This window comes from Leucoraja erinacea, chromosome 23 (genome assembly GCF_028641065.1).
Source record: "Leucoraja erinacea ecotype New England chromosome 23, Leri_hhj_1, whole genome shotgun sequence".
In the NCBI taxonomy this organism is placed as follows: Eukaryota; Metazoa; Chordata; class Chondrichthyes; order Rajiformes; family Rajidae; genus Leucoraja; species Leucoraja erinaceus.
In genome coordinates, this window is record NC_073399.1 from 32,312,272 (window position 1) to 32,338,487 (window position 26,216).

A 26,216-nucleotide genomic window follows, 5' to 3' on the forward strand; every position below is an offset into this window, starting at 1 on the left:
TACTCTCTGCACCTTGAATTTCCAGTTTGGATTTTGCGCATCTGGATTTTCTTTTCCTGTAACATTTGTCCTCATTTCCAATCCAGTCAGCTGTTTCGTTCCACGAAAAATCACTTGCCAAGATCTTATGCCATTTTATCTGGTTACACCTCATCAATTTATGATTAGACATTATCCAGCTGCCCACCTCTGGAATTTTTCAAGTCTGTTTTACTTTTCTAAAATATCACTGGATTTGTGCCTTAAAACATCGCTCCACATAAAGGTTACGGTAACAGTGGATAACTGTAGGATTTACTCAGTGTGCTGTCATTATGTTATATTCCTCTTGTTCTGGTGTGTTTAGACTATCTGGCTCAATATGATGTTTCACCACACACCGTTTAGCCTCAGTTAAATCATTACACATATAGGTGGCTTCAAAAGGAGCATTAGATCCTTAGAAACACCGAGACCCACACCACCCTGACCACACACATACTTCACTCCTGCCATTGGGAAGAAGGTACAGGAGCCTGAAAACTGTAATGTCCAGGTTCAGAAGCAGCTTCTTCCCTACAGCCATCCACAATTACAACACATTACAACCTCCAAATAAGCTCTGAACTATATAAACTTGGGGACTGCGTGTGTGTGTGTGTGCGTGTTCGCGTGTGTGTGTGTGTGTGTGCGCGTGTGTGTGTGTGTGTGTGTGTGTGTGTGTGTGTGTGTGTGTGTGTGTGTGTGTGTGTGTGTGTGTGTGTGTGTGTGTGTGTGTGTGTGCTTGTGTGTGTGCGCTGAACTTTCATTTTTCATTCATTATATTATTTACAGTGTACTATGTTTACGTATTCAATTGTACTGCTGCAAGTAAGAATCTGTTCTATTTGGGCCATATGACAATAAAACACATAGAAACATAGAAAATAGGTGCAGGAGTAGGCCATTCGGCCCTTCGAGCCTGCACCGCCATTCATTATGATCATGGCTGATCATCCAACTCAGTATCCTGTACCTGCCTTCTCTCCATACCCACTGATCCCTTTAGCCACAAGGGCCACATCTAACTCCCTCTTAAATATAGCCAATGAACTGGCCTCAGCTGCCTTCTGTGGCAGAGAGTTCCAGAGATTCACCACTCTGTGTGAAAAATGTTTTCCTCATCTCGGTCCTAAAAGATTTCCCGCTTATCCTTAAACTGTGACCCCTTGTTCTGGACTTCCCCAACATCGGGAACAATCTTCCTGCATCTAGCCTGTCCAACCCCTTAAGAATGTTGTAAGTTTCTATAAGATCCCCCCTCAATCTTCTAAATTCTAGCGAGTACAAACTGAGTCTATCCAGTCTTTCTTCATATGAAAGTCCTGATATCCCAGGAATCAGTCTGGTGAACCTTCTCTGTACTCCCTCTATGGAAAGAATGTCCTTCCTCAGATTAGGAGACCAAAACTGTACGCAATACTCCAGGTGTGGTCTCACCAAGACCCTGTACAACTGCAGTAGAACCTCCCTGCTCCTATACTCAAATCCTTTTGCTATGAATGCTAACATACCATTCGCCGCTTTCTTCACTGCCTGCTGCACCTGCATGCCTACTTTTAATGACTGGTGTACAATGACACCCAGGTCTCGTTGCATCTCCCCCTTTCCTAATCGGCCACCATTCAGATAATAGTCTAACACTTTTGACTTATTACAGTATCAGGCAGGAGAAGACTATTAGATAGACACAAAGTGCTGGAGTAAACTCAGCAGGTCAGGCAACAGCTCTTCAGATAAATGATAGATGAGGTTCCTGTTCTGAAAAGGGTCCTGACCTGAAAGCTCACCTCTCCTTTATCTCCAGAGATGTTGCCTGACCCATTGAGTTACTCCAGCACTTTATGTCTATCTTTGGCATAAACCAGCACCGGCAGTTCTTTGTTTCTACATTTAGGAGATGACTATAAACTCATCTAGCCAACCCAACCCGCAGGTGCATCTCAGGCAGATAGCCCAATGTTTCTACGCAATACATTTCATTTCCCCTTTTCCAGCTTTCTTCCCCTCTCCCTGCTCACCTACAGTCAGTTCAGGGCAGGGAAAGAGAGGATTAGTAGAAAATGTAGAATTCAATGTTCACACCATTGAGTTGCAAATTTTACAACGCAATTTGCTGGAATTTAAGGATACCGAGAGTTGCGTTTAACATGGGCATGAAGAGGACTATCTATCTCCTCACCTATTACTGTCAGATACTTCAAAAACAATGTAGAAAATCCTAAACAAAAATCAAGGGTTTCCTGCTGCCACCGAAGTATCAACATGATACGAGGCAATCCTGCTGAATAAACTGAGTGGGCCGTCTTGTGACAATCAGTAAAATGAACTGGAGAATTGAGCCTGGGGATCCTTGAAAATCCTACTTTATATTGTGGCCTGGATCTGTGGACTGCATTTAAATTCAAAGACTGGATAGACTTGGTTAATACTCTCTAGAATTTAGGAGATTGAGAGGGGATCTTATAGAAACTTACAAAATTCTTAAGGGGTTGGACAGGCTAGATGCAGGAAGATTGTTCCCGATGTTGGGGAAGTCCAGGACAAGGGGTCACAGCTTAAGGATAAGGGGGAAATCCCTTAAAACCGAGATGAGAAGAACTTTTTTCACACAGAGAGTGGTGAATCTCTGGAACTCTCTGCCGCAGAGGGTAGTCGAGGCCAGTTCATTGGCTATATTTAAGAGGGAGTTAGATGTGGCCCTTGTGGCTAAGGGGATCAGAGGGTATGGAGAGAAGGCAGGTACGGGATACTGAGTTAGATGATCAGCCATGATCATATTGAATGGCGGTGCTGGCTCGAAGGGCCGAATGGCCTACTCCTGCACCTAATTTCTATGTTTCTATGTTTCTAAAAGATTTATGAAACGTTTAAAGCCATTATGTTTTTGACATTGAACTGATTTGTTTTTAAACAGGTTGCCATAATTGGTAGGCACATTATTGAGAAGAAGTTCTGGTGAACTTTAGAAAGTGCTGGGTTGCATCACGGCTTGGTTTGGAAACAGCTCCGCCCAAGACCTTCAGACGTTGCGGAGAGTTGTGGATGTGATCCAGTCCTTCACACAGACCAGACACCCCACCACTGATTCCATCGATACTTCAAGCTGCCCCAGCTAAGCAGCCAACATAATCAAAGACTTGACCCTGTCCCACCCCAGTCATTCCTTCTTCACACTGCTCCCTTCCAGCAGAAGGTACAGAAACTTGAAACATAGAAACATAGAAAATAGGTACAGGAGTAGGCCATTCGGCCCTTCGAGCCTGCACCGCCATTCAATATGATCATGGCTGATCATCCAACTCAGTATCCCGTACCTGCCTTCTCTCCATACCCCCTGATTCCCTTAGCCACAAGGGCCACATCTAACTCCCTCTTAAATATAGCCAATGAACTGGCCTCAACTACCCTTTGTGGCAGAGAGTTCCAGAGATTCACCACTCTCTGTGTGAAAAAAGTTCTTCTCATCTCGGTTTTAAAGGATTTCCCCCTTATCTTTAAGCTGTGACCCCTTGTCCTGGACTTCCCCAACATCGGGAACAATCTTCCTGCATCTAGCCTGTCCAACCCCTTAAGAATTTTGTAAGTTTCTATAAGATCCCCTCTCAATCTCCTAAATTCTAGAGAGTATAAACCAAGTCTATCCAGTCTTTCTTCATAAGACAGTCCTGACATCCCAGGAATCAGTCTGGTGAACCGTCTCTGCACTCCCTCTATGGCAATAATGTCCTTCCTCAGATTTGGAGACCAAAACTGTACGCAATACTCCAGGTGTGGTCTCTGGTGGTTGAAAGCGTGCACCACCAGACAGGAACAACTTCTTCTCCTCTGTACACAGGCTTCGGAACAGTCCTTCCATAAGCTAAGGCACTGTCCAATTCACCTCTACCATAATGCGGACATTGGACTTAGTCTATGGAACTGATGAGTTACAATCCAGAGAACTATATTCCGCCCACTGCATCTTCCCCTTTGCTTGACCTATTGTAGCTGAGTTTGACTTAATTGTATTTCTGCATAGCATTATCTGATCTGATAAAGCTTTTCACTGGATCTCCGTACACGTGTCAATAATAAACCTAAACTTAAAATTCGTCAGTCAATGGAGAACAGAGATATCCAGCAGATTATTTCAGCTGCCTGTGTAAATGTCTCAGCAATATTTTCTTAGAACAGTAAACCAAGACGTTGAAGCAGAAACCAAGAGGTACGTACGAGTGGCCGGTTGGTGCAATGAAGTATATACAGCAATGTACTCTGGTGTCTGGGATTCGCTTCTTCCTATCGACGGTTAGCTCTTCTTTCAAGTACCTCTCGTACTGATCGTTAATAAACTCCATGATGGGCTGCCAACTAAATGGAAAAGCAGAAATGCAAAATGTAATTAAACCGGTCAAGGAGAAACAGAACTGCGGCAGAGTTTTCAAAGCAACTGTTAAAACTTCATGATTTAAAAGGCAAAATTAAAAATAATATTCAGATTTGCCTTGAAGTTCCCATGTTGTTTCTTTGATGTGGTTGTTTTATAGCTGAGGATTTGTTCCCACTAGGAAGCGTGCCGAGCTGTCTAAAGTAATTATTTGAGGTCGTTTTTCAGTTTAGCTCCATTTTAGGTCAGTTAATGTCAAAATTAAATCCTTACATTAGGAGGAATAAAACTATAACTACACGAGAATTAACAAAAATAGTAATCTCCTCCAGGAAGCAAGTTTATGAAGTTCAGCTTTTGGTATATTTTTAATGACTGGAAAATTATTATACAGGATACATTTATTGCATTTATTGCCTTTTGCTTGCCTTAGAATATTGTTCAGTTCTGGGCACCATATTATAGGAAAGATATTGTCAAGCTTGAAATAGTTCAGAAAAGATTTATGAGGATGTTGCCAGGACTAGAGGGTGTGAGCTGCAGGGAGAGGTTGAGCAGGCTGGGTCTCTTTTCCATGGAGCGCAGGAGGATGAGGGAAGATCTTATAGAGGTGTACAAAATCATGAGAGGAATACAAGAGGTTGATGCACAGAGTCTCTTGCCCAGAGTAGGGGAATCGAGGACCAGAGGACATAGGTTCAAGGTGAAGGGGACCAGATTTAATAGGAATCCGAGGGATAACTTTTTCACACAAGGGTGTTGGGTGTATGGAACAAACTGCCAGAGGAGGCAGTTGAGGCTGGGACTATCCCATTATTTAAGAAACAGTTAGACAGGTACATGGATAGGACAGGTTTGGAGGGATATGGACCAAGCGCAGGCAGGTGGGACGTGTAGCTGGGACATTGTTGGCCGGTGTGGGCGAGTTAGGCCGAATGGCCTGTTTCCACGCTGTATCACTCTATGACTCTACTGGATGGCCTTTTGTGATCAAGGTGAGAGAGGCAAAGTTTAAAGGTCATTTGCAGGGCAATTTTTTTTAAAGCAGAGAGTGGTGGGTGCCTGGAGCGTGCTGCCGGGGGTGGTGGTGGTGGCACATATACGACAGTGTCATTTAAGAGGCACTTGGATATGCAGTGAATAGAGGAATATGGATATGATGTCACATACATGGGCCTTGTTTTGTGTTCAGCAATTCTATTGTGGGTTGAGCCAGTTCCTGTGTTTATTTTATGTTCCAATATCCTCAAAGCTTTTTGAGGAATTTATTTCAATGAAAGTGCCATTTGGCTTACACGTGACTAAGTTTCAAATTTATCGTTTTGTATCTTAGTTAACATATCATTCCCATACAAAGGGCTTCAGGAAATTAGTTCAGCACACATTCCGTTGGGGATTGTGGGGGCCACATGAGCCAATTTTGTTAGTCCTGCTGTCTCCTCCCCTTGGTCCCCCTGCTGTCTCCTCCCATCCCCCAGCCTTCGGGCTCCTGCAAATGAAAGTTTATTTTCCGCCCACCCCCGCATCTGATCAGTCTGAAGAAGGGTTCGGCCCGAAACGTTGCCTATTTCCTTGCTCCATATAGATGCTGCTTTGCTGAAAAATCCAGCTTTTTTGTGAAGAAATCGATTCTCCAGCATATCATTCCCTTAGACAAGGGCAATTTCAGTTGGGTCTTATAATGGGCTGAGCTTAATCTGAGACCATCACAAGCTTTCTCGAGCCTCAGCAAGATGTTTAACACCATGGATTATAACAGCATAGGTGGCATCATATACAGTAAAGAATGTTATTAAGAATTACAGAGGGATCTTGATCAGATGGGCAAGTGGGGCGAGGAATGGCAAACAGAGTTTAATTCAGGTTAGTGCAAGGTGTTGCATTTTGAGAAATTGAACCAGGTGTTGGACCTTCACAATGAATGGTAGGGCCCTGTGAAGTGTCGTAGAGCATAGGGATCAAGAAATACAAGTACATCCTACCCCGAAAATGGCATTCCAGGTATATAAGGTGGTGAGGAAGTCCTTTGGCATGCTGGCCTTTACAAGTGAGGGACGAGTGCGGATATTGGGACATTGCATTACAGTTGTACAAGATATTAGTAAGACTGCAGTTGGAGCATTGTGTTCAATTTGGGTCACTTAGTAACATCACTTAAAGATCTTATTAAGCTGGAACGAGTGCAGAGAATATTTACAAGATAGTTGCCAGAATTCGAGGGGCCGAGCTAATAGCGGGGGGGGTGGCAGGCTAAGACTTTATTCCTTGAAGTGCAAGAGTCTGAGGGGTATTCTTGATAGAGGTGTATAAAAGCATAAGGGGACAGATAGGTTGATCGCACAGGGGGGGAAGAATCAAGAACCGGAGAACATAGATTTAAGGTGAGAGGGGAAAGATTTAATAGGAGTCTGTGGGGTCATGTTTTCACACAGAGTGTGGTGGCTTTGTGTAAACAAGTTGTCCCTCATGTTCCTATTAGACCCCCCCCCCCCCCCCCCCCCCCCCCCCCCCCCGCATTTTAAACCTCTGGTTATTGATTTCCCTACTCTGGGTAAAAGACTGTGCAATTACCCTATTTATTCCACTCATAATCGTATATACCTCTACAAGATCATCCCTTATCCTCCTGCATTCAAAGGAATAAAGTCCTAGTCTGCCCAACCTCCCCCTATAGCACAGACCCTCGGGTCCTGGCGACATCCTCCTAAATCGTCTCCGCAGAATTTCCTGCTATAAACATGGACAGAAAAGATTTAGAGGGATATGGACCAAATACAGGCAAATGGGATGAGGTTAGATGGAGCATCTTGGTCAGCATGGACAAGTTGGGCCGAAGGGGCTGTTTCCTTGCTGTACAACTGCCCGAGTCATGGATTCCCCACCTACACTGGGAGACACCACAGTGGGAAGATCCCTCCCTACATTGAACTCATTTCGTTTGGGCAGCTTACAACCCCGCAGTATTAATACTGATTTCTCTAACTTCAAGTAACCCATGCTTTCCCTCTCTTTACAACCCTCCCCCATCCTAGTTCTCCAACAACTTTCACTGCCCCCCTGATTAATTTTATTGATTGCATGCCTCGCTGCTACTTTCTCCTCAACTAACAATGAACCATTCATTTCAATGGACAATAGACAATAGGTGCAGGCGTAGGCCATTCGGCCCTTCGAGCCAGCACCGGCATTCAATATGATCACGGCTGATCATCCCCAATCAGTACCCCGTTCCTGCCTATAATTCCGTTTTCTCTCTCCCGCCTTTCTTAAAAAGTGGGATAACATTAGCTACCCTCCAAACCACAGGAACTGATCCTGAGTCTATAGGACATTGGAAAATTATCACCAACGCATCCACGATTTCTAGAGCCACTTCCTTAAGTACCCTGGGATGCAGACCATCAGGCCCTGGGGATTTATCAGCCTTCAGTCCCATCAGTCTATCTAACACCTTCCTGCCTAATGTGGATTTCCTTCAGTTCCTCCATCACCCCAGATCCTCTGGCCACTGCTATATCAGGAAGATTGTTTGTGTCCTCCTTAGTGAAGACAGATCCAAAGTACCTGTTCAACTCATCTGCCATTTCCTTGTTCCCCATAATAAATTCACCTTTTTTGGTCTTCAAGGGTCCAACTTTGGTCTTAACAAATTTTCTCCTCTTCACATACCTTGATAATCGTCCCCTTGGTTCTGTGTTTTCACACCTTACCCTTCCATATCTCTATGTCTCCTTCTCCCCCGACTCTCAGTCTGAAGGAGGGTCTCGTCACCCATTCCTTCTCACCAGAGATGCTACCTGTCCCGCTGAGTTACTCCAGCATTTTGTATCTATCCTCAGTGTAAATCAGCATCTGCAGTGACTTCATACACCATATCTTTTTTTGGCTCTTCTCCTAGCCCTTATGACACCTCCTTAAACTTTGACAGAAGCATTTTGACCACTCCAAACGACTTCAGGATTATGTCCCTGCCATTAAAATACTGAAGCAATATTTTCATATCATATTATATATTAGAATATCAATATATTGTGGTAAATGAAGTCACATGCACAGACGCAAACCCTCGGCCCAACTTTCCCATGCCAATCAAGATGCCCCATCTACACTGGTCCCACCTACATGCGTTTGGCCAACATCCTTCTAAATCTTGGCTGCCACAAGTTATAGCCTGTTTTAACTCGGTAGCAGGAGGTACTCACCAATTCTCATTGTTTATTTGGTCACCAAATCCCGGGGTGTCGATTACTGTGAGTTTCATCCGGACACCCTTTTCTTCGATGTCTGCAAGAAATGGAATTGGATCAAATCAGGTTGATTGGTGATGATGAGACTTTATTGTCATTTGTACCTAGCCCGGTGAAGTGAAAATCTTTGTTTTTGTATACTAGGCACACAAAAGAGTCGCCACAAAGGCACCGGCAAAGTTATAAAAAGGACATCCCTTCTTCGTCCCCCCCACTGGGTTCCCCTTTGGTCTCGGTACCCCCCCCACTCCCCCAAGCCGGCCCCCCTTGGTTCTCAGTGACGCTCCAATCCACCTCAGCTCGTCTCGATCCCGAGTCTCCATCCTCAACCAGACTCCGTTTGAGTCTCCGACCCAACCGCGTGATGAAATCATTACTGCATTTCTCAGATGGGAACGTTCTACTACAGAACAAATTAATAGCTGGACCAGATACCAATGAGCCAGAACCAGCTACTTCCATTCACCCCTGACCTCTGGCGTTATCATTTGCTGATCAAATGGCACTTCTTGCAATCTATCAATCACTGACCTGCTGCACTAATTCTAAGAGGCAGGATATTGATCCAAATGCTGCTCCAAGCCCTGGCCTGAACAAGTCCCCCTGTCTATCAGACAGTGCGGGTACGCTCAGTAACAAGTCCAAGCTTAGTCAGCTGCCAAACCTGAGAAACACTTTTGACAAAAAATACGAAACAAAGTGCTGGAGTATCTCAGCGGGTCAGGCAGCATCCCTGGAGAAAAAGGATGGGTGATGTCTCATATCTTCAGAAGATGAGAGATTTGAAGCAGAGGTCTGAAGAATGGTCCCGGCCCGAAACAGCCACTGCTTTACTCCAGCTCATAGTGTCCTTTTGTGTTAAGCAAAATCTGCATTCAAGCACTTTTGACCCCTCTCCCTCAGCTGATAAATGGCAGCAAGCACGTGGGAGCGCCACCACGTGCAGGTTCCCCTCAGTGTCACAAACCATCCCGAGGAGGAAATATATCTCCAGTCCCTCATCACTCCCTGGTCAAAATCCCCAAATTTTGATTGGAAGATTCCCAAATGAGTTGCCTCAAAAGCGGCCAGTCTCATCAAAGAGCCTCATCTACCATCAGGAAGAAGGTACAGGAGTCTGAGGTCCATGGTCACCAGCTTCTTCCCGACAACCATCAGGCTCTTGAACTCTACACAACACTGTAGCTATGTCAACAAAAGTGCTGGAGAACCTCAGCGGGTATAGCAGCACCAATGGAGCGAAGGAAATAGGTAACGTTTCGGATCGAAACCCTTCTTCAGACTGAGAGGTGAGGCAAAGCCTGTGCCTGAACACTGATCAGAAATCAACATTGGGCAAAGAATTGCTAAAGTTTCCTTGGACACTCCGGTGAGCATTGGGCCGAGACACTCCGGTAAGTTTGTCCGTCACGGGCTGACGTCGGAGGACCTCCCCGTTTAAAATATTTATGCTCTCCCCATGGAGCAGGAATGGGAGAGAAGGTGGAGGGAGATGGTGTCGGCAGCAGACACTGCCCAAGGGGCCCGGTGAGAGGAGCCGAGGGGATCTTACATTCTTCGCCCTCAAGGTCGGCTGCGCAAGGCGTTGCCTGGGGAACACGGGCTGAAGATGTCCGTGTGAGGAGAGGGACACTGGATCGCAGGGCAACCGAAGTGGAGGCAACAGTCAAGTCAAGTCAAGTCAAGTCAAGTTTATTTGTCACATACACATACGAGATGTGCAGTGAAATGAAAGTGGCAATGCTCGCGGACTTTTGTGCAAAAGACAAACAACAAAACAACCAAACAAATTATAAACACAATCATAACACACATATTCTTTTACATAATAAATAATGGAAGGAAAAACGTTCTGCAGAGTTAGTCCCTGGTGAGATAGGCGTTTACAGTCCGAATTGCCTCTGGGAAGAAACTCCTTCTCAACCTCTCCGTTCTCACCGCATGGCAACGGAGGCGTTTGCCTGACCGTAGCAGCTGGAACAGTCTGTTGCAGCGGTGGAAGGGGTCTCTCATGATTTTGTTTGCTCTGGAGTTGCACCTCCTGTTGTATAGTTCCTGCAGGGGGGCGAGTGAAGTTCCCATAGTGCGTTCGGCCGAACGCACTACTCTCTGCAGAGCCTTCTTGTCCTTGGCAATAGACAATAGACAATAGGTGCAGGAGTAAGCCCTTCGAGCCAGCACCACCATTCAATGTGATCATGGCGCGGCTTCAACGGGCCTTTGTGGCCACTGCAGCTGGGACTGTCAAATGGCATCTCGCATGTGGCTACCAGGGTGATTGTATTTATACGGGGATAGTCTTGCTGAGTTGCAACTCACTTCTCCTTGGCATCAGCTCCACCTACATCAACCGACTCCAACTGGTCCAGAACGCAGCCGCCCGACTCATCACCCACACCAAATCCTGGCATCACATCACTCCAGTCCTCAAACAACTTCACTGGCTTCCCATCTCCCACCGGATCAACTACAAAATCCTGATCCTCACCTACAAAGCCCTCCACCATCTGACCCCCCCCATATCTCACTGACCTCCTTTCCCCCTACCAACCCTCATGGTCCCTCAGATCCACATCAGCCGGTCTCCTCTCCATCCACAAGTCCAACCTCCGCAGTTTTGGGGACAGAGCCTTCTCCAGGGCAGCTCCCAGGCTCTGGAACTCCCTCCCCCAACTGATCCGCAATTCCGTGTCCCTCACCATCTTCCAGTCCCGCCTCAAGACCCATCTCTTCACCTCTGCCTATCCTTAGCCCCACGTCCCCCTCCCTTTTCATCTGTGCATTAATTGCCTCATATTGTGTTTTGTATTGAATTCTGTCTTTACTTTGTGTACTAGTCATGTCTCTACTATTTATTTCATTCCCCTTACATGTTTTTCCTCTACCTGCTAAATTTTTGTAAGGTGTCCTTGAGACTCTTGAAAGGCGCCCATAAATAAAATTTATTATTATTATTATTATTGTACCACTAAACAAGTACTTGGGCAAATTAGTCACCGAGATGAAATTACCGTGACTGATTGACTTCATTTCAACTGTTTGTGGGATCTTTTCTTCTTTCCCTTCGACAGATTTCCGGCTGACTTTGGACTTGAATAGAGTGTTTATTAATGTGGACTTTCCCAGACTGCTTTGACCTAAGGAAGGAAGAAATATGACATAGTAAAATCACATTCACAAACCTACATAGGAGCAAAATATATCATGAGCATTGTGTTGCAGTTATCTACTGAACCTCTGTACATGCCCCATTTTAATAGTCCAGAAGGAAAATAGGGTTAATTAATTCCCACATTATAGAAACATAGAAACTTAGAAATTAGGTGCAGGAGTAGGCCATTCGGCCCTTCGAGCCTGCACCGCCATTCAATATGATCATGGCTGATCATCCAACTCAGTATCCTGTTCCTGCCTTCTCTCCATACCCCCTGATCCCTTTAGCCACAAGGGCCACATCTAACTCCCTCTTAAATATAGCCAATGAACTGGCCTCAACTACCTTCTGCGGCAGAGAATTCCAGAGATTCCCCACACTGTGTGAAAAAAGTTTCCCTCATCTCGGTTCTAAAAGATTTCCCCCTTATCCTTAAACTATGGCCCCTTGTTCTGGACTTCCCCAACATCGGGAACAATCTTCCTGCATCTAGCCTGTCCAACCCCTTAAGAATTTTGTAAGTTTCTATAAGATCCCCCCTCAATCTTCTAAATTCTAGCGAGTACAAACCGAGTCTATCCGGTCTTTCTTCATATGAAAGCCCTGACATCCCAGGAATCAGTCTGGTGAACCTTCTCTGTACTCACTCCATTTTTGATTGATTGAACGACACAGTATGGAAACGGACCGCGTCCATGCTAACTTGTTCACACTAGTTCTATGTTATCCCACTTGCTCATCCACTCCCTACACACCAGGGGCAATTTACAAAGGGCTGATTAACCTACAACCCCACACGTGTTTGGGATGTGGGAGGAAACCCATGCAGTCACAGGGAGAACGTGCAAACTCCACACAGACAGTACCCGAGGTCAGGATCGAACCAGAGTCTCTGGTGCTGTGAGGCAGCAGCTCTACCAACTGTGCTGCCCTGTCTAAACTACATGGAATTCTAAGTGGAAAACACAAATTCCATGTAATGATAAATGCCCCTCATGTGTTAAATTGCTTGAGCCAACTTACGATCCAGGCGGAATCACAAAACAACAAACACTAATAGAGAAATGCACTTTCCGAGCAACAGGAACCTTCCTCCCACAGGCCACATTCAAATGGAGCATGAGTCACAATCCTTTGCATGTATCATTGCCTGAGAAAAAACATTGCACCCTTTGAAATTATTTTTACCACAGGACTGCGAATACTTAAAAACAAAATAGTCCATCTCCACTTCAGAGTTCCACATAGCGAAGTAAATAGTTTTATTAAAGTGTTCTTTCACAAAGTTTCAAGGTGATGAGTTTAAACGTGTAGACCTGAGCACATCATCTCTGTTGAGATTTCACTGCCAAACAAAACCAAATGTTAAAGATGGATATAAAGTGCTGGAGTAACTCAGCGGGTCAGGATGCCTCTGCAGAAAAAAAGGATGGGTGACGTTTTGGGTTGTGACCCTTCTTCAGACCTGACCCTAAATGTCGCCATCCTCCTTCTCCAGAGGTGATGCCTGACATGCTGAGTTACTCCAGCAAATGTGTGTCTATCTTTGTTATAAACCAGCATCTGCAATTCCTTGTTTCTAAACCAAATGTTACATCAGCTCAACTGCGCCCGTTTCCAGGATTTCAAATGCCGGCTCTATTTGACTTCTTAGTTGTTGTTTAGGGACACAGCATAAAAACAGGCCTACCGACCCACTGAGTCCACGCCGGCCATCAATCAGACTAGTTCTGTTATCTCACTGTGTCATCCACTCCCCACACACTCGAGGCCAATTAGCCTACGATCCTGCACGTCTTTGGAACGTGGGATGAAATGGGAGTACCCAGAGGGAACCCAAGTGGTCACAGGGAGAACGTGCAAACTCCACATAGATGGCACCTGACGTCAGGATCGAAGCTGGGTTTTTGCCACCGTGAGGCAGCAGCTCAAACAGAGATTTTTTGCAATGTTGAAAATACAATGCTTCCCTTGTTTACCCACTATTGATGCCCATAACCACACTAACATGTCAGTAATTGGTCACTGTCTCACTGTGGTTATCAGCATCAGGCTGTGTGCTGTTTAGTATTAGCTTCCCTTACAGAGCAGCAAAGACTCTTTCATTAGTGTGTCCAAAAGATACAGAAAGACCAAATTAAGGTTAGCAAACCTTCTTTCTTTCCCAAGATGAATTGTCTGATTATTTTAGTTATCCCCGTTGTATCCTTGAACAGACATTGTTCTTCTTCAAGACAGAGTGCTGGAGTAACTTAGTGGGTCAGGCAGCATCTGTGGAAGGAATGGTTAGGTGGTGTTTTGGGTTTGCATCCTTCTTCAGACTGGCCCAGTACCCAACACCCAGTCTAAAGAAGGGCCAGACCTAAAACGTCACCTCCATGGATGCTGCCTAACCGACTGAGTTCTTCCAGCACGTTGTGTTTTGCTTAGGATTCCAGCGTCTCTAGATCAGTGTGTCTCCATTCAAAAGACGGGCTTCCTGACAACAAATTAGTTCTGTAGGTACACAAAATTGCTGGAGAAACTCAGCGGGTGCAGCAGCATCTATGGAGCGAAGGAAATCGGCAAATTCCTTTCATAGCTTCCCCGAAACCTGCCTAGAATTCCTTCAAAATGCTGGATGCTGCTGCACCCGCTGAGTTTCTACCAGTTGAATTTTGTGTACAAAGGGGGTTTTCATGCATCTAATATAAACTTCTGAAAAAATTATGATCCTCTGTAAAAATGCAATCAACGTTTTTCTTAAAAACGAGCAGTTTGGGATTATTTGCTATAGACTTGAAGAAAAACTGCTGTCTGTTGGTAACTTGTACCTGGAACTATGTAATATCAATGCTCCTCATTTCATAGCTTCCCTCCTTACCTGCTCAAGAATGGAATCACAAAATGCTGGAGTGCTGAGTTACTCCAGCACTTAGTGTTCTGTTTACAAGGTTAAAATTTGATATATATCAAAGGGGAAGTATCATGCCATTCAATATAAATACTAAAACATTATGATCCTTCTTAAAAATGCTTACCTCAACGTTTTTCTTAAATTTAACGAGCAGTTTGCGTTTAAGATTTATTTGCTATAGTATACTTGGAGAAACCACAAATAAAGTAAATTGCCCCTAGCGTGTAGGATATTGCTAGCGTACGGGGGTCATCACCTGGTCGGTGCGCGACCTCGCACCACCCGAAGGGCTTCTGTTTCCGCACAATATCATCTAAAGTCTAAAAAGATTGTAACTGAGTGATATATCATTGGTAGAGTGCAGTCAAATCAGTTTTTTAAGAAGGATCACAGCAGATGCTGTTTAAATAAAAAGGCACACAAGAAAGCTGGAGTCTATTTGCGGGTGCTGCAGCACGGCTTTGGAGCCTCCAGGGGAAATAGGCAAATTGTTTCGGGCCGTTTCGGGCCAGTGAGATAGGTTGACATCAGATAAGTTGAATAAGTTAGGTCTGCATTCTCTTTTGAGAGCGCAGAAGCTAAAGGGGTCCCAATCTGATCCAGTGGTCTTTAAAATGATGAGAGGGATAGACACGATATTTGATGCTGGACAAGCTTTTCTTCCTTTGATCCAATAGGGAAGGCATCAAACAAGAGGACATGACTTCAGAATTAAGGGACAGAAGTTTAGGGGTAATATGAGGGGGAACTTTATTTACTTTACGCAGAGAGTGGTGGCTTTCTGTGGAATGAGCTCCCAGTGGAAGTGGTGGAGGCAGGTTCTTTACTTTGGTATCACCTTTTTTTAAAAAAAAAAATTGGATAGCGGCATAAAAAATGAGAAGGGAATGGAGGGTTTGGTACCGTAGTGCAAAAAAAAAAAAAAAAAAAAAAAGAAAACTTTGTTCGGAAAATCATGGACTTGTAGCTGGAGAGATCAGCAGGTTGCAGCCGTGCTGTAAGCGTTATATGGTTATATGATTATAACGTTGCCTATTTCCTTCGCTCCATAGATGCTGCGGCACCCGCTGAGTTTCTCCAGCTTTTTTGTGTACCGACAATCAAATAAGGTTAGGTTTGTATTAGCCGGTGTTTATAATATAAACTTGGTTGTTTGTAATATAAACCAGCTCTATATTGTATATTTATGATACTACAACAAATTAATATTGGGGGAGACAGGGATAGCGTTAGTGTACGGGGTGATCACTAGTCGGTGCGGACTCGGTGGGCAGAAATACCCGTTTCCGCGCTGTTTCTCTAAAGTCTAGATTCCACACCATTCAATCGTGGCTGATCTATTTTTCCCTCTAAACCCAATTCTCCCATTACCCTTTGATGATTATTAGCTTAAATATTATATTAACGGGCAAAGAAAGATAAAAAAACAAGCAGAGAAGATGGACTCTTTTTAATTAAGATCACTCAACCCATTTAAATGAATAGAGCCATGCCTCAGATCTAGTCTGAGCACTGGCATCTCAGCCCTGTATGTCCCCCACTGCAGTGTACAAGAATGAGAGATTATGCTGACACAGTCACTACAGCTGGCTGTCAGTGTAACCCAAACAATTATAAATATCACAGCTTTCATAGTTAGCCATGGCTGCAAGATGTTCAATGTCCTTTATATAGATTGTGTTCATTTTATAAAAGTCGAAGCCCTATCTTGACTTCAGTGGGGAAAGCCAAGGAACACAAACATGTCTATGTCATTGGGACGGCATGCAGGGAGTCAACAGCTATAATTCCTAGGCATGCATATCTCACAGTTCTGTCCTGGGCCCAGCACATTTGATTGTATCAATGAGATATAATCACAGAGAAAGCTTGTGGACCCCTCTACTTCCCCAGAAGATTGAGGAGATTTGGTATGCTGATCTATTAAACCTATAGAGGCCCAGTGCAAATTGGAGGAACAGCACCTCATATTTCGCTAAGGCAGCTTACACTCTAACGGTATGAACATTGACTTCTCTAACTTCAAATAACCCTTGCTTTCACTCTCTTTCTCCCTCCCTCCCCCTTCTCTGACCAGTCTTACTGTCCCTGACTACATTTTATCTCTGTTTACTTAGTTGTTGCCTTCTCCCAGCTAACAATGATCCAGTCTACATTTTCCTTGATCTCCATTCCCTCTGTCCTGTTTTCACACCTTACACTTCCTTATCTAAGTATCTCCCTCTCCCCTGACATTAGTCTGAAGAAGGATCTCGACCCAAAACGTCACCCATTCCTTCTCTCCAGAGATGCTGCCTGTCCCGCTGAGTTACTCCAGCATTTTGTATCTCTTCGGTTTAAACCAACATCTGTAGTTCCTTCCTACATATTAAACTTCTATATATGTACAGTAGAGAGTATAATGACTGATTGGGCAACTTGATTGCCACAGAAGTCTGTAGAGGCCAAGTCAATGGATATTTTTAGGGCAGAGGTAGATAGATTCTTGATTAGTACGGGTGTCAGGTGTTAAGGGGATAAGGCAGGAGAATGGGGTTGAGAGGGAGAGATTGATCAGCCATGATTGAATGGTGGAGTAGACTTGATGGGCTGAATGGCCTAATTCTGCTCCTATCACTTATCAACGAAGGAGATTGCTGAGAGTAGCAGACACTGACTGCTCGGTTCATCACAAGTATTGTGCCCTCCCCACTGTCGAAGGGATCTACAGGAGGCATCAAGGACCCACAGGGATCTACAGGAGGCATCAAGGACCCGCACTGCCTGGGTCATGCTCTCATCTCACTCCTACCATCAGGTAGAGGGAACAGAAACTTGTAAACTGTGACTGCCAGGTTCAAAAAAAGCCTTTTCCCAACAACCATCAGGCTTTTGAACACTACACATTGTACATTAACCTCAGTATCTTTGAATGTCTATGGACTGTCAGTGGGTATTTTTAAGGCTGAGAGACAAATTCTTGATTAGAATGGGTGTCAAGGGATATGGGGAGAAGGCAGGAAAATGGGATTAGGAGACAGTGATCAGCCATGATTGAATGGCGGAGGTGACTAGATGGGCCGATTGGCCTAATTCTACAACTTGTGAACTTGTCTGGTGGTACTCAGGACTTCAGGTTTTTGCACGTATTGTGTTTATTAATTTACTGTAGTGCGTGGTCACGTCGGGGTCACCAATGTAGTGCGTGGGTCTCAAAAGGAAGCACGAAGTCCAGTGTTTTGAGAGGCACCTTTTATTATGTTCCTCCCAGTTGTAGGGAAGACCAAACGAGAGGAAGATGGCACCCAAACCCCTGCCTTTAAACCCTCTGGCTAAGGGCCGCCTCCGGACTGAACCACTCCCGTGCCGAGGGGCTCGACACTATGATGGCACGACCCTTGGGAGCCGCCACATTATTGAATTAAAATATATATATATATTATCTGTGTATCCAGGCCTGTTAAGCTGCTGCTAGAAAGAATTTAATTGTTCCATTGTAGGTAAATATGACAATTAAACATTCTTGACTCCTGAGAATATAGTTTCAAATCTGCATCATACCCCTTCAGAATCGTTAGTTTAATTTAGTTTGGAGATACAGCGTGTGAAAGGCCTTTCAGTCCACCAAGTCCGTATGGCCCAGCAATCCCCATACACTAGTTCTATCCTCCAGACTAGGGAGAAATTACGAAGCCAATTCACCTATAGATCTGCAAGTCTTTGGATTGTGGGAGGAAACCGGGGCACCCGGAGAAAACCCATGCGGTCACAGGGAGAACGTGCAAACTCCGTTCAGACAGATTCAAATAAGCTCTGAACCTGTCGAGAAAATACAGACCCAAATGTTCCAATCTTCATGTTTTCTCACTCGGAGTCACAGTCATACAGCGTGGAAACAGTCTCTTCGGTCCAACATGTGCTCACCGACCAACATGTCCCATCAACACTAGACCCCGCCTGCCTGCTATTGGCCCATATCCCTCTAAACCTGTCCTATCCATGTACCTGTCTAAATGTTTCATGAACGTTGGGATTGTACCTGCCTCAACTACCTCCTGCGGCAGCTCAATCCATATACCCACCAGCCTTTGTGTGAAAAAGTTACCCCTCGGGCTCCTATAGGGCGGCACGGTGGCACAGCGGTAATGTTGCTGCCTTACAGCGAATGTAGCGCCGGTAGACCCGGGTTCGAGCCCGACTATGGGTGCTGTCTATACGGAGTTTGTACGTTCTCCCCGTGAACTGTGTGGGTTTTCTTTGAGATCTTCGGTTTCCTCCCACACTCCAATGACGTACAGGTTTGTAGGTTAACTGGCTTGGTAAATGTAAAAATTGTCCCTAGTGGGGGTAGGATAGTGTTAATATGCGGGGATTGCGGTCGGCGCGGGCCCGGTGAGCCGAAGGGCCTGTTTCAGCGCTGTATCTCTAAACTAAATATATCCGGCCCCCCCACCTTAAACCTTTGCCCTCTGGTTCTCGATTCCCCTACTCTGGGCCAGAGACTCATCGCGTCTACCCGATCCTTTCCTCTGATGATTCTGTACACTCCAGCACCTAACTGGCATATACAAGAGAGTTTGGCATTAAAAATGAAACCGTGCATTCCAAAACAGTCATAGATTCGAACAAAGCAATCAAACAATATTCTGCAGTCCACCTGACTCTGCAGCGACTACAGCTATATTACCATCATCATCATCAACAATACCAGACTATTTTAAAACCACTGCAGCTCAAGATATGAAACCTGCAAGGAAAGAGTGCCCCAGAAGGCAGCCGATTAACTTTTGGGTCAGTTCCACATTTCGAAGCACTCCTTGCAATATTCTACAGGTCACCATAAAAGGCAAGACATCAACTGAAAGAACTAAACACTTTGGCTGGGAAAGATTATATGACTCATTCTATCAGGATTAGGAATGCAGCACCTTGACTTCAAGCAGTAATAGTTATAATAAATTATATTCAAGAGTTGTCATCCGATTCTGGATATCTATCAAAAGAGCTTCTTGAATACAGCCCAAATCATTAACACTATTCTTTAGGCACTGCAATGCTGAAATGCATCAGTAAAATAAAAATAAAAATCACATTGAGAATGAGAAGTGTTTGATCTGTGAAGGATAAATGGTCGCTGCAATCTTTGGGGACGGCATCCGTTCCTTGCGTATGGAAATTGTACATTCTAGAGATACAATTTGGGGTAATTATGTGGAAAGGTTGCGTGAATATTTGTTGCCTCATATGTAGCATGGAAGGTACTGTAATCCTTTCAGCTCCCTGGCATCAGTCCAAGGCCTACTAATTACACAGGATTGGATTCAGTCCAGAGCCTGCAGTATCTCTTCATGCAGATGTGCATAAATTAGTACGGCTAAGATGGACACAGAAAGCTGGAGTAACTCGACGGGTCTGGCAGCATCTCCGGAGAAAAGGAATAGGCGCCGTTTCGCGTCAAGACCCTTCTTTAGACCGAGGGTTAGGGGAGAGGGAAACGGGAAATATGGAAAAAGGTGCATAGAACAAATGAATGAAAGGCCTGCACAAGGACAAATCAAATCCAGCAACGATGATCAAGGAAAGGTGGAGCCCACAATGGTAATAATGAGTGACACAAACAGTGGAAACTCAACAGGACAACAGTGAAACTAGCACGACGACTAGGGTGGCAGAGGGGACGGGCAGAGTCGGGGATGCAAGGATTATTAATGTTATTTAGAGAAATCTATATTAATACCACTGGGTGGTAAGCTGCCCAAACGAAATGTGAGCTGCCGTCATTATTATATAACATATTAGTATCGATTCTCTTTACCAGTTGTAAGACCAAAGTTATCAGGAAGGTTTCTCGTTGCCAATAAACAGTCCGTCTTCCTTGGTTTTTTTTAGTTATCTTTAAGGGATGTGGGATGATTCCGGAGCACCCGGAGGAAACCCACACGTTGACAGGGAGAACGTACAAACTCCACACAGAGGGCACCTGCAGTCAGAATTGGACCTGGGTCCCTGGCGCTGTAAGGCAGCAACTCTACCGCTGCACCATTGTGCCGCCCTAGTCTGCATGTCATTAGGATGTGGGAGGAACTGGAAGGACCCATGAAACCATGTGGTCACAGAGTGAACTTGCAAACTTCACAGACAGTGCCAGAGGTCAGAATTGAACCCAGATAGAAACATAGAAAATAGGCGCAGGAGTAGGCCATTCGGCCCTTCGAGCCTGCACCACCATTCTTAAGATAAGATAAGATAAGATACATTTATTCAATATGATCATGGCTGATCATCCAACTCAGTATCCTGTACCTGCTTTCTCTCTATACCCCCTGATCCCTTTAGCCACAAGGGCCACATCTAACTCCCTCTTAAATATAGCCAATGAACTGGCCTCAACTACATTCTGTGGCAGAGAATTCCACAGATTCACCACTCTCTGTGTGAAAAATGGTTTTCTCATCTCAGTCCTAAAAGATTTCCCCCTTATCCTTAAACTGTGACCCCTTGTTCTGGACTTCTCTAACATCGGGAACAATCTTCCTGCATCTAGCCTGTCCAACCCCTTAAGAATTTTGTAAGTTTCTATAAGATCCCCCCCCTCAATCTTCTAAATTCTAGCGAGTACAAGCCGAGTCTATCCGGTCTTTCTTCATATGAAAGTCCTGACATCCCAGGAATCAGTCTGGTGAACCTTCCCTGTACTCCCTCTACGGCAAGAATGTCCCTCCTCGCATAGAGGTAACTAGCGCTGGAAGGCTGTAGCTGCCCCACTGCGTCACCCTGTAGAGTTTTACAACCGCTGAACGTGATAATTAGATATCTCAAACTGATCACTTTTTTCTCATGTGCAATTGGTTTGATGGATTGAAAGATTGGGCGGCATTGTGTCGCAGTGGTAGAGCCGCTACAGACCTGGGTTCGACCCTGACTATGGGTGCTGTCTGTACGGAGTTTGTACGTTCTCCCTGTGACCTACGTGGGTTTACTCCGGGTGCTTCGGTTTTCACCCACATTCCAAAGATGTTTGTAGGTTAATTGGCTTCCGTAAATTGTCCCTAGTGAGTAGGATGGTGCTAGTCTGAGGAGGGACATTCTTGCCGTAGACGGAGTACAGAGAAGGTTCACCAGACTGATTCCTGGGATGTCAGGACTGTCTTATGAAGAAAGACCGGATAGACTAGGCTTGTACTCGCTAGAATTTAGGAGATTGAGGGGGGATCTTATAGAAACTTACAAAATTCTTAAGGGGTTGGGCAGGCTAGATGCAGGAAGATTGTTCCCGATGTTGGGGAAGTCCAGGACAAGGGGTCACAGCTGAAGGATAAGGGGGAAATCCTTTAAAACCGAGATGAGAAGAACTTTTTTCACACAGAGAGTGGTGAATCTCTAGAACTGTCTGGCACAGAGGATAGTTGAGGCCAGTTCATTGGCTATATTTAAGAGGGAGTTAGATGTGGCCCTTGTGGCTAAGGGGATCAGGGGGTATGGAGAGAAGGCAGGTACGGGATACTGAGTTGGATGATCAGCCATGATCATATTAAATGGCGGTGCAGGCTCGAAGGGCCGAATGGCCTACTCCTGCACCTAATTTCTATGTTTCTAGTGTACGGGGTGATCACTGGTTGGAGTGGACTCGGTGGACTGAAGGGCCTGTTTCCATGCTGTATCTGTAAAACAGGCCCACCTCACCAATGGGCCCACACTGATCATGGATGGCCCCTTCACAACCGTTCTATGTTCTCCCGCTTTTTGCATCCACTCCCTACACACTAGGGGGCAATGTAGAGAGGCCAATGAGCCGGCATATTCTTTGGGATGTGGGTGGAAACTGGAGTGCCCGGAGGAAACTCATGGGGGTCCCAGGGAGAAGGTGCAAAGTCCACACATACAGCACCCGAGGTCAGGATGGAATCCGGGTCTCAGGCCCTTGTTATGCAGCAGCTGTACCCGCTGCACTAATGTACTGCCCCAATGGCATCGCAGATCTGTTCAGTTTTGTTTTGTTTAGATTAGAGGTAGAGCGCAGAAACAGGCCCTTCGGCCCACCGAGTCTGTGCCGACCAACGATTCCCATACACTTGTCCTATACTACACACTAGGGACGTTTTACAATTGTACCCCAAAGCCAATTAGCCCTCAAATCTTGACGTGTGGTGGCACCCGTACTCAGGATCGAACCTGGGTCTCTGGTGCTGTAAGGCAGCAACTCTACTGCTGCACCGCTGTGCCGCCCTGTTATTTCTCAATCTCGTGTGGCTATACGCCACTCGTCGCAAATGCCTGATCCTGGAACTTACGTGGAGCACCTTGTAGAGACAAAACCAGCTAAGACTATACCCGACATTGAAACAAAAGATAAACGCAAAGTGTTAGAGCAACTCAACTCTTCTTCAGAGTGGAGTCTAGGTTAGAAAATGGTTGAAGAGCAGGAATTACAGAGCGGGAGCACGTAAGAGAGGGTCTCACAGAATTCCTGTCGGAGAGAGTGGAAGAAGTACTTCAAAGCAGGCATCGTTTGAGGAGATTATGCAGCGGGGCAGTAAAATGTAGACGCAAGGATTTGCAGATGCTGGAATCTTGAACAAAACACAAAGGGCTGGAGTAACTCAGCAGGCCAGGCAGCATCTGTGGAGGGAAATGATTAGGCAATGTTTCAGGTTGGGAGCCATCTTCAGTTTGGTTCAGTACCTTGTGCCAAATCATGCCCCTGTCCCACTTAGGAAACCTGAACGGAAACCTCTGGAGACTTTGCGCCCCACCCAAGGTTTCCGTGCGGTTCCCGGAGGTTGCAGGTGGTTGCAGGTGGTTGCAGGTAGTGGAAGCAGATAGGGAGACTGGCAAAAACCTCCGGGAACCGCACGGAAACCTTGGGTGGGGCACAAAGTCTCCAGAGGTTTCCGTTCAGGCTTCTCAAGTGGGACAGGGGCATAAGGATCCCACCAAACATTACCTGTCCATTTCCTCCACAGATGCTGCCTAGCCCATTGAGTTACGCCAGCCAATTGTGTTTTGCTCAGGATTCCACCATCTGCAGGTCTTTATGTCAAGTCAAGTCAAGTCAAGTTTATTTGTTACATACACATACGAGATGTGCAGTGAAATGAAAGTGGCAATGCTCGCGGAACAACAAAACAACCAAACAAATTATAAACACAATCATAACACACATGTCCCCATTCAAACAAGAGGCAATATATTCCTGTAAATTCCAACCAATAAAAGATTGGATTAATTTGTTTCTCGGCGACTTACCTACTACCATTACATTAAATTCAAATCCTTGTTTCATAGCTTTCCTCCTCATCTGTTCAAGAATGGAATCAATGCCCACATAGCCAAAATGGTCTGAGCCTGGCTTCTCATTCTGCACGGGCTGCTTAATGCCTCCGTCTCTGGCATGTTCCGACATGCTGCTGCTGGCTTTGGTCGAGTTATTTTCTGCACCTGCCATGAAGCGAGAGAAAAAAAACCTTTCAAATTACAATTGCAATCATTCCCAACTGCTGCAAAAAAATATTAGGTAATTTGTCGCAGGTTAGAGCAGTACTGTTACTGTCTAGCAATTATGAAATTGTCCTTCAAATTCTTCACATGATATTGGTTTTGTTTAGGAATACAAAACAAAAACAGGCCCTTCGGTTCACCTCTTCAGGAACAGTTTCTTCCCCGATGTTATCAGGCAACTGGACCTTCCTACCAACAGCTAGAGAGCAGTCCTGAACTACTATCTATCTCATTGGAGACCCATGGACCATCTTTGAAAGGACTTCACTGGGTTTATCTTGCACTAACCATTATTCATGTTATTCCCTTGATCATGTATCTATCTGTACACTGTGGATGGCTCGATTGTAATCATGTATTGTCTTTCCGCTGACTGGTTAGCACGCAACAAAAGTTTTTCACTGTACCTCAGTACACATGGCAAGGAACTAAACTCAAACTGTCCAAGTCCATGCCAACCAGCGATCATCCCATGCACTAGCACTAGCCTACATGCTAGGAAGCCAATTAACTTACAAACCTGTATGTCTTTGGGGTGTGGGAGGAAACCGGAGCACCCGGGGAAAACCCACGCAGGTCACAGGGAGAACGTACAAACTCTGTACAGACAGCACCCGTAGTCAGGATCGAACCTGGGTCTCTGGCGCTGTAAGGCAGCGACTCTACCACAGTGCCACCGTACATTCACGATTCACCGGCACAAGCACAATGTTAACACGGGGCAGCTTCAATGCACAAACTTTAAAAACCTAGTTCGAGCCGGAAGCAACGACATCAGTTGTAGGTATTGCAGTCAAATTTGGTCAGATAATAGTCTCGACAGGATGTTGTGGAAAAGAGCTAATGCAAACTCACAAATGGTGTCGACCGCAGACGAGACACTAATGTTATAAAGAAACAGAAATATAGAAACACTACAAAAGTTTCAAACTGTGACAGATAAGAACATTTCCTGTGTACTCAGCATGGATAATAAGCCAACGTATTTAAACAGGCCTATGCAGAAACAATTTTGCTCATTTTTTCCTCAATGTAGTATTGATGCTTTGTCAATTATCACTTTGTTAATTCAACAGACGGCACATTTCACAGGAACCTCATTTGCATAAAGATCAAAGCAGGGATTTCAAGATTGAGAGTTATTTATAAGAAGCTTTTTTTTCCCCCTCCCCCAAAATACCCGCACCTTAAGGTTTTCACTAAACCAAAAACTGCCACCATGAACAATTACATCGCGGCAAATCGGAGGAACAGCACCCTGGGCAGCTTACAACCCAGTGGTATGAATATTGAAGATAAGACACAAACGCTGGAGTAATTCAGTGGGTCAGGCAGCATCTCTAGAGAAAAGGAATAGTTGAGACCCTTCTCATTGATTTCTTTAAATTCAAGTAACTTTTGCATCCCCTCTCTCTCTCCGTCCCTCCCCCACCCTAGTCTTCCTACTAGTTTCACTGTCATTCTGCCTAGTTCCACTATTCGTATCATAGAAACATAGAAACTAGGTGCAGGATGAGGCCATTCAGCCCTTCGAGCCAGCACCGCCATTCGTTGTGATCGTCCCCTATCAATAACCCATGCCTGCCTTCTCCCCATATCCCGTGACTCCACTAGCGCCTAGAGCTCTATCTAACTCTCTCTTAAATCCATCCAGTGACTTGGCCTCCACTGCCCTCTGTGGCAGGGAATTCCATAAATTCCCTGCCACAGAGGGAATTCGTTATCACCTTCTCCACAGCCAACAATGGACCATTGTGGGATCCACCTTTCCTCAATCATCATTGCTAGCTTTGATTTGTCTTTTTGCAGACCTTTCATTCATTTGTTTATTTGTACCCATTCATATCTCTAGTTTCCCTCTCCCCTGATTCTCACTCTGAAGAAGTCTCAACCCGAAATGTCACCTATTCCTTTCCTCCAGAAATGCTGCCTGACCCACAGAGTTACTCCGGTTTTTTGTGTGTCTACTGGGATAAATATCTCATTTGACCATGTTGTGATTTTTTACAACATCAATTAATGCCATATTGAAATAAAGCAAATTATCAAAACAAA

General features: G+C 45.1%; 1 protein-coding gene across 5 annotated transcripts in view; it reads right to left on the minus strand.

Moving 5' to 3' along the window:
• Nucleotides 1-26,216, minus strand: part of septin9b (septin 9b) — a 298,107-nt gene that overhangs the window by 39,678 nt on the left and 232,213 nt on the right. For 4 of the 5 annotated variants that reach the window (XM_055654240.1, XM_055654242.1, XM_055654241.1 and 1 more), the window contains 4 exons: nucleotides 23,910-24,101; nucleotides 11,646-11,771; nucleotides 8,590-8,671; nucleotides 4,234-4,371 (listed from right to left, as the gene is read on the minus strand). In XM_055654240.1, coding sequence (XP_055510215.1) covers nucleotides 4,234-4,371; nucleotides 8,590-8,671; nucleotides 11,646-11,771; nucleotides 23,910-24,101 — 538 coding nt within the window. The remainder of the gene's footprint in view (nucleotides 1-4,233; nucleotides 4,372-8,589; nucleotides 8,672-11,645; nucleotides 11,772-23,909; nucleotides 24,102-26,216) is intronic. The other variant, XM_055654243.1, reaches the window with a different exon arrangement.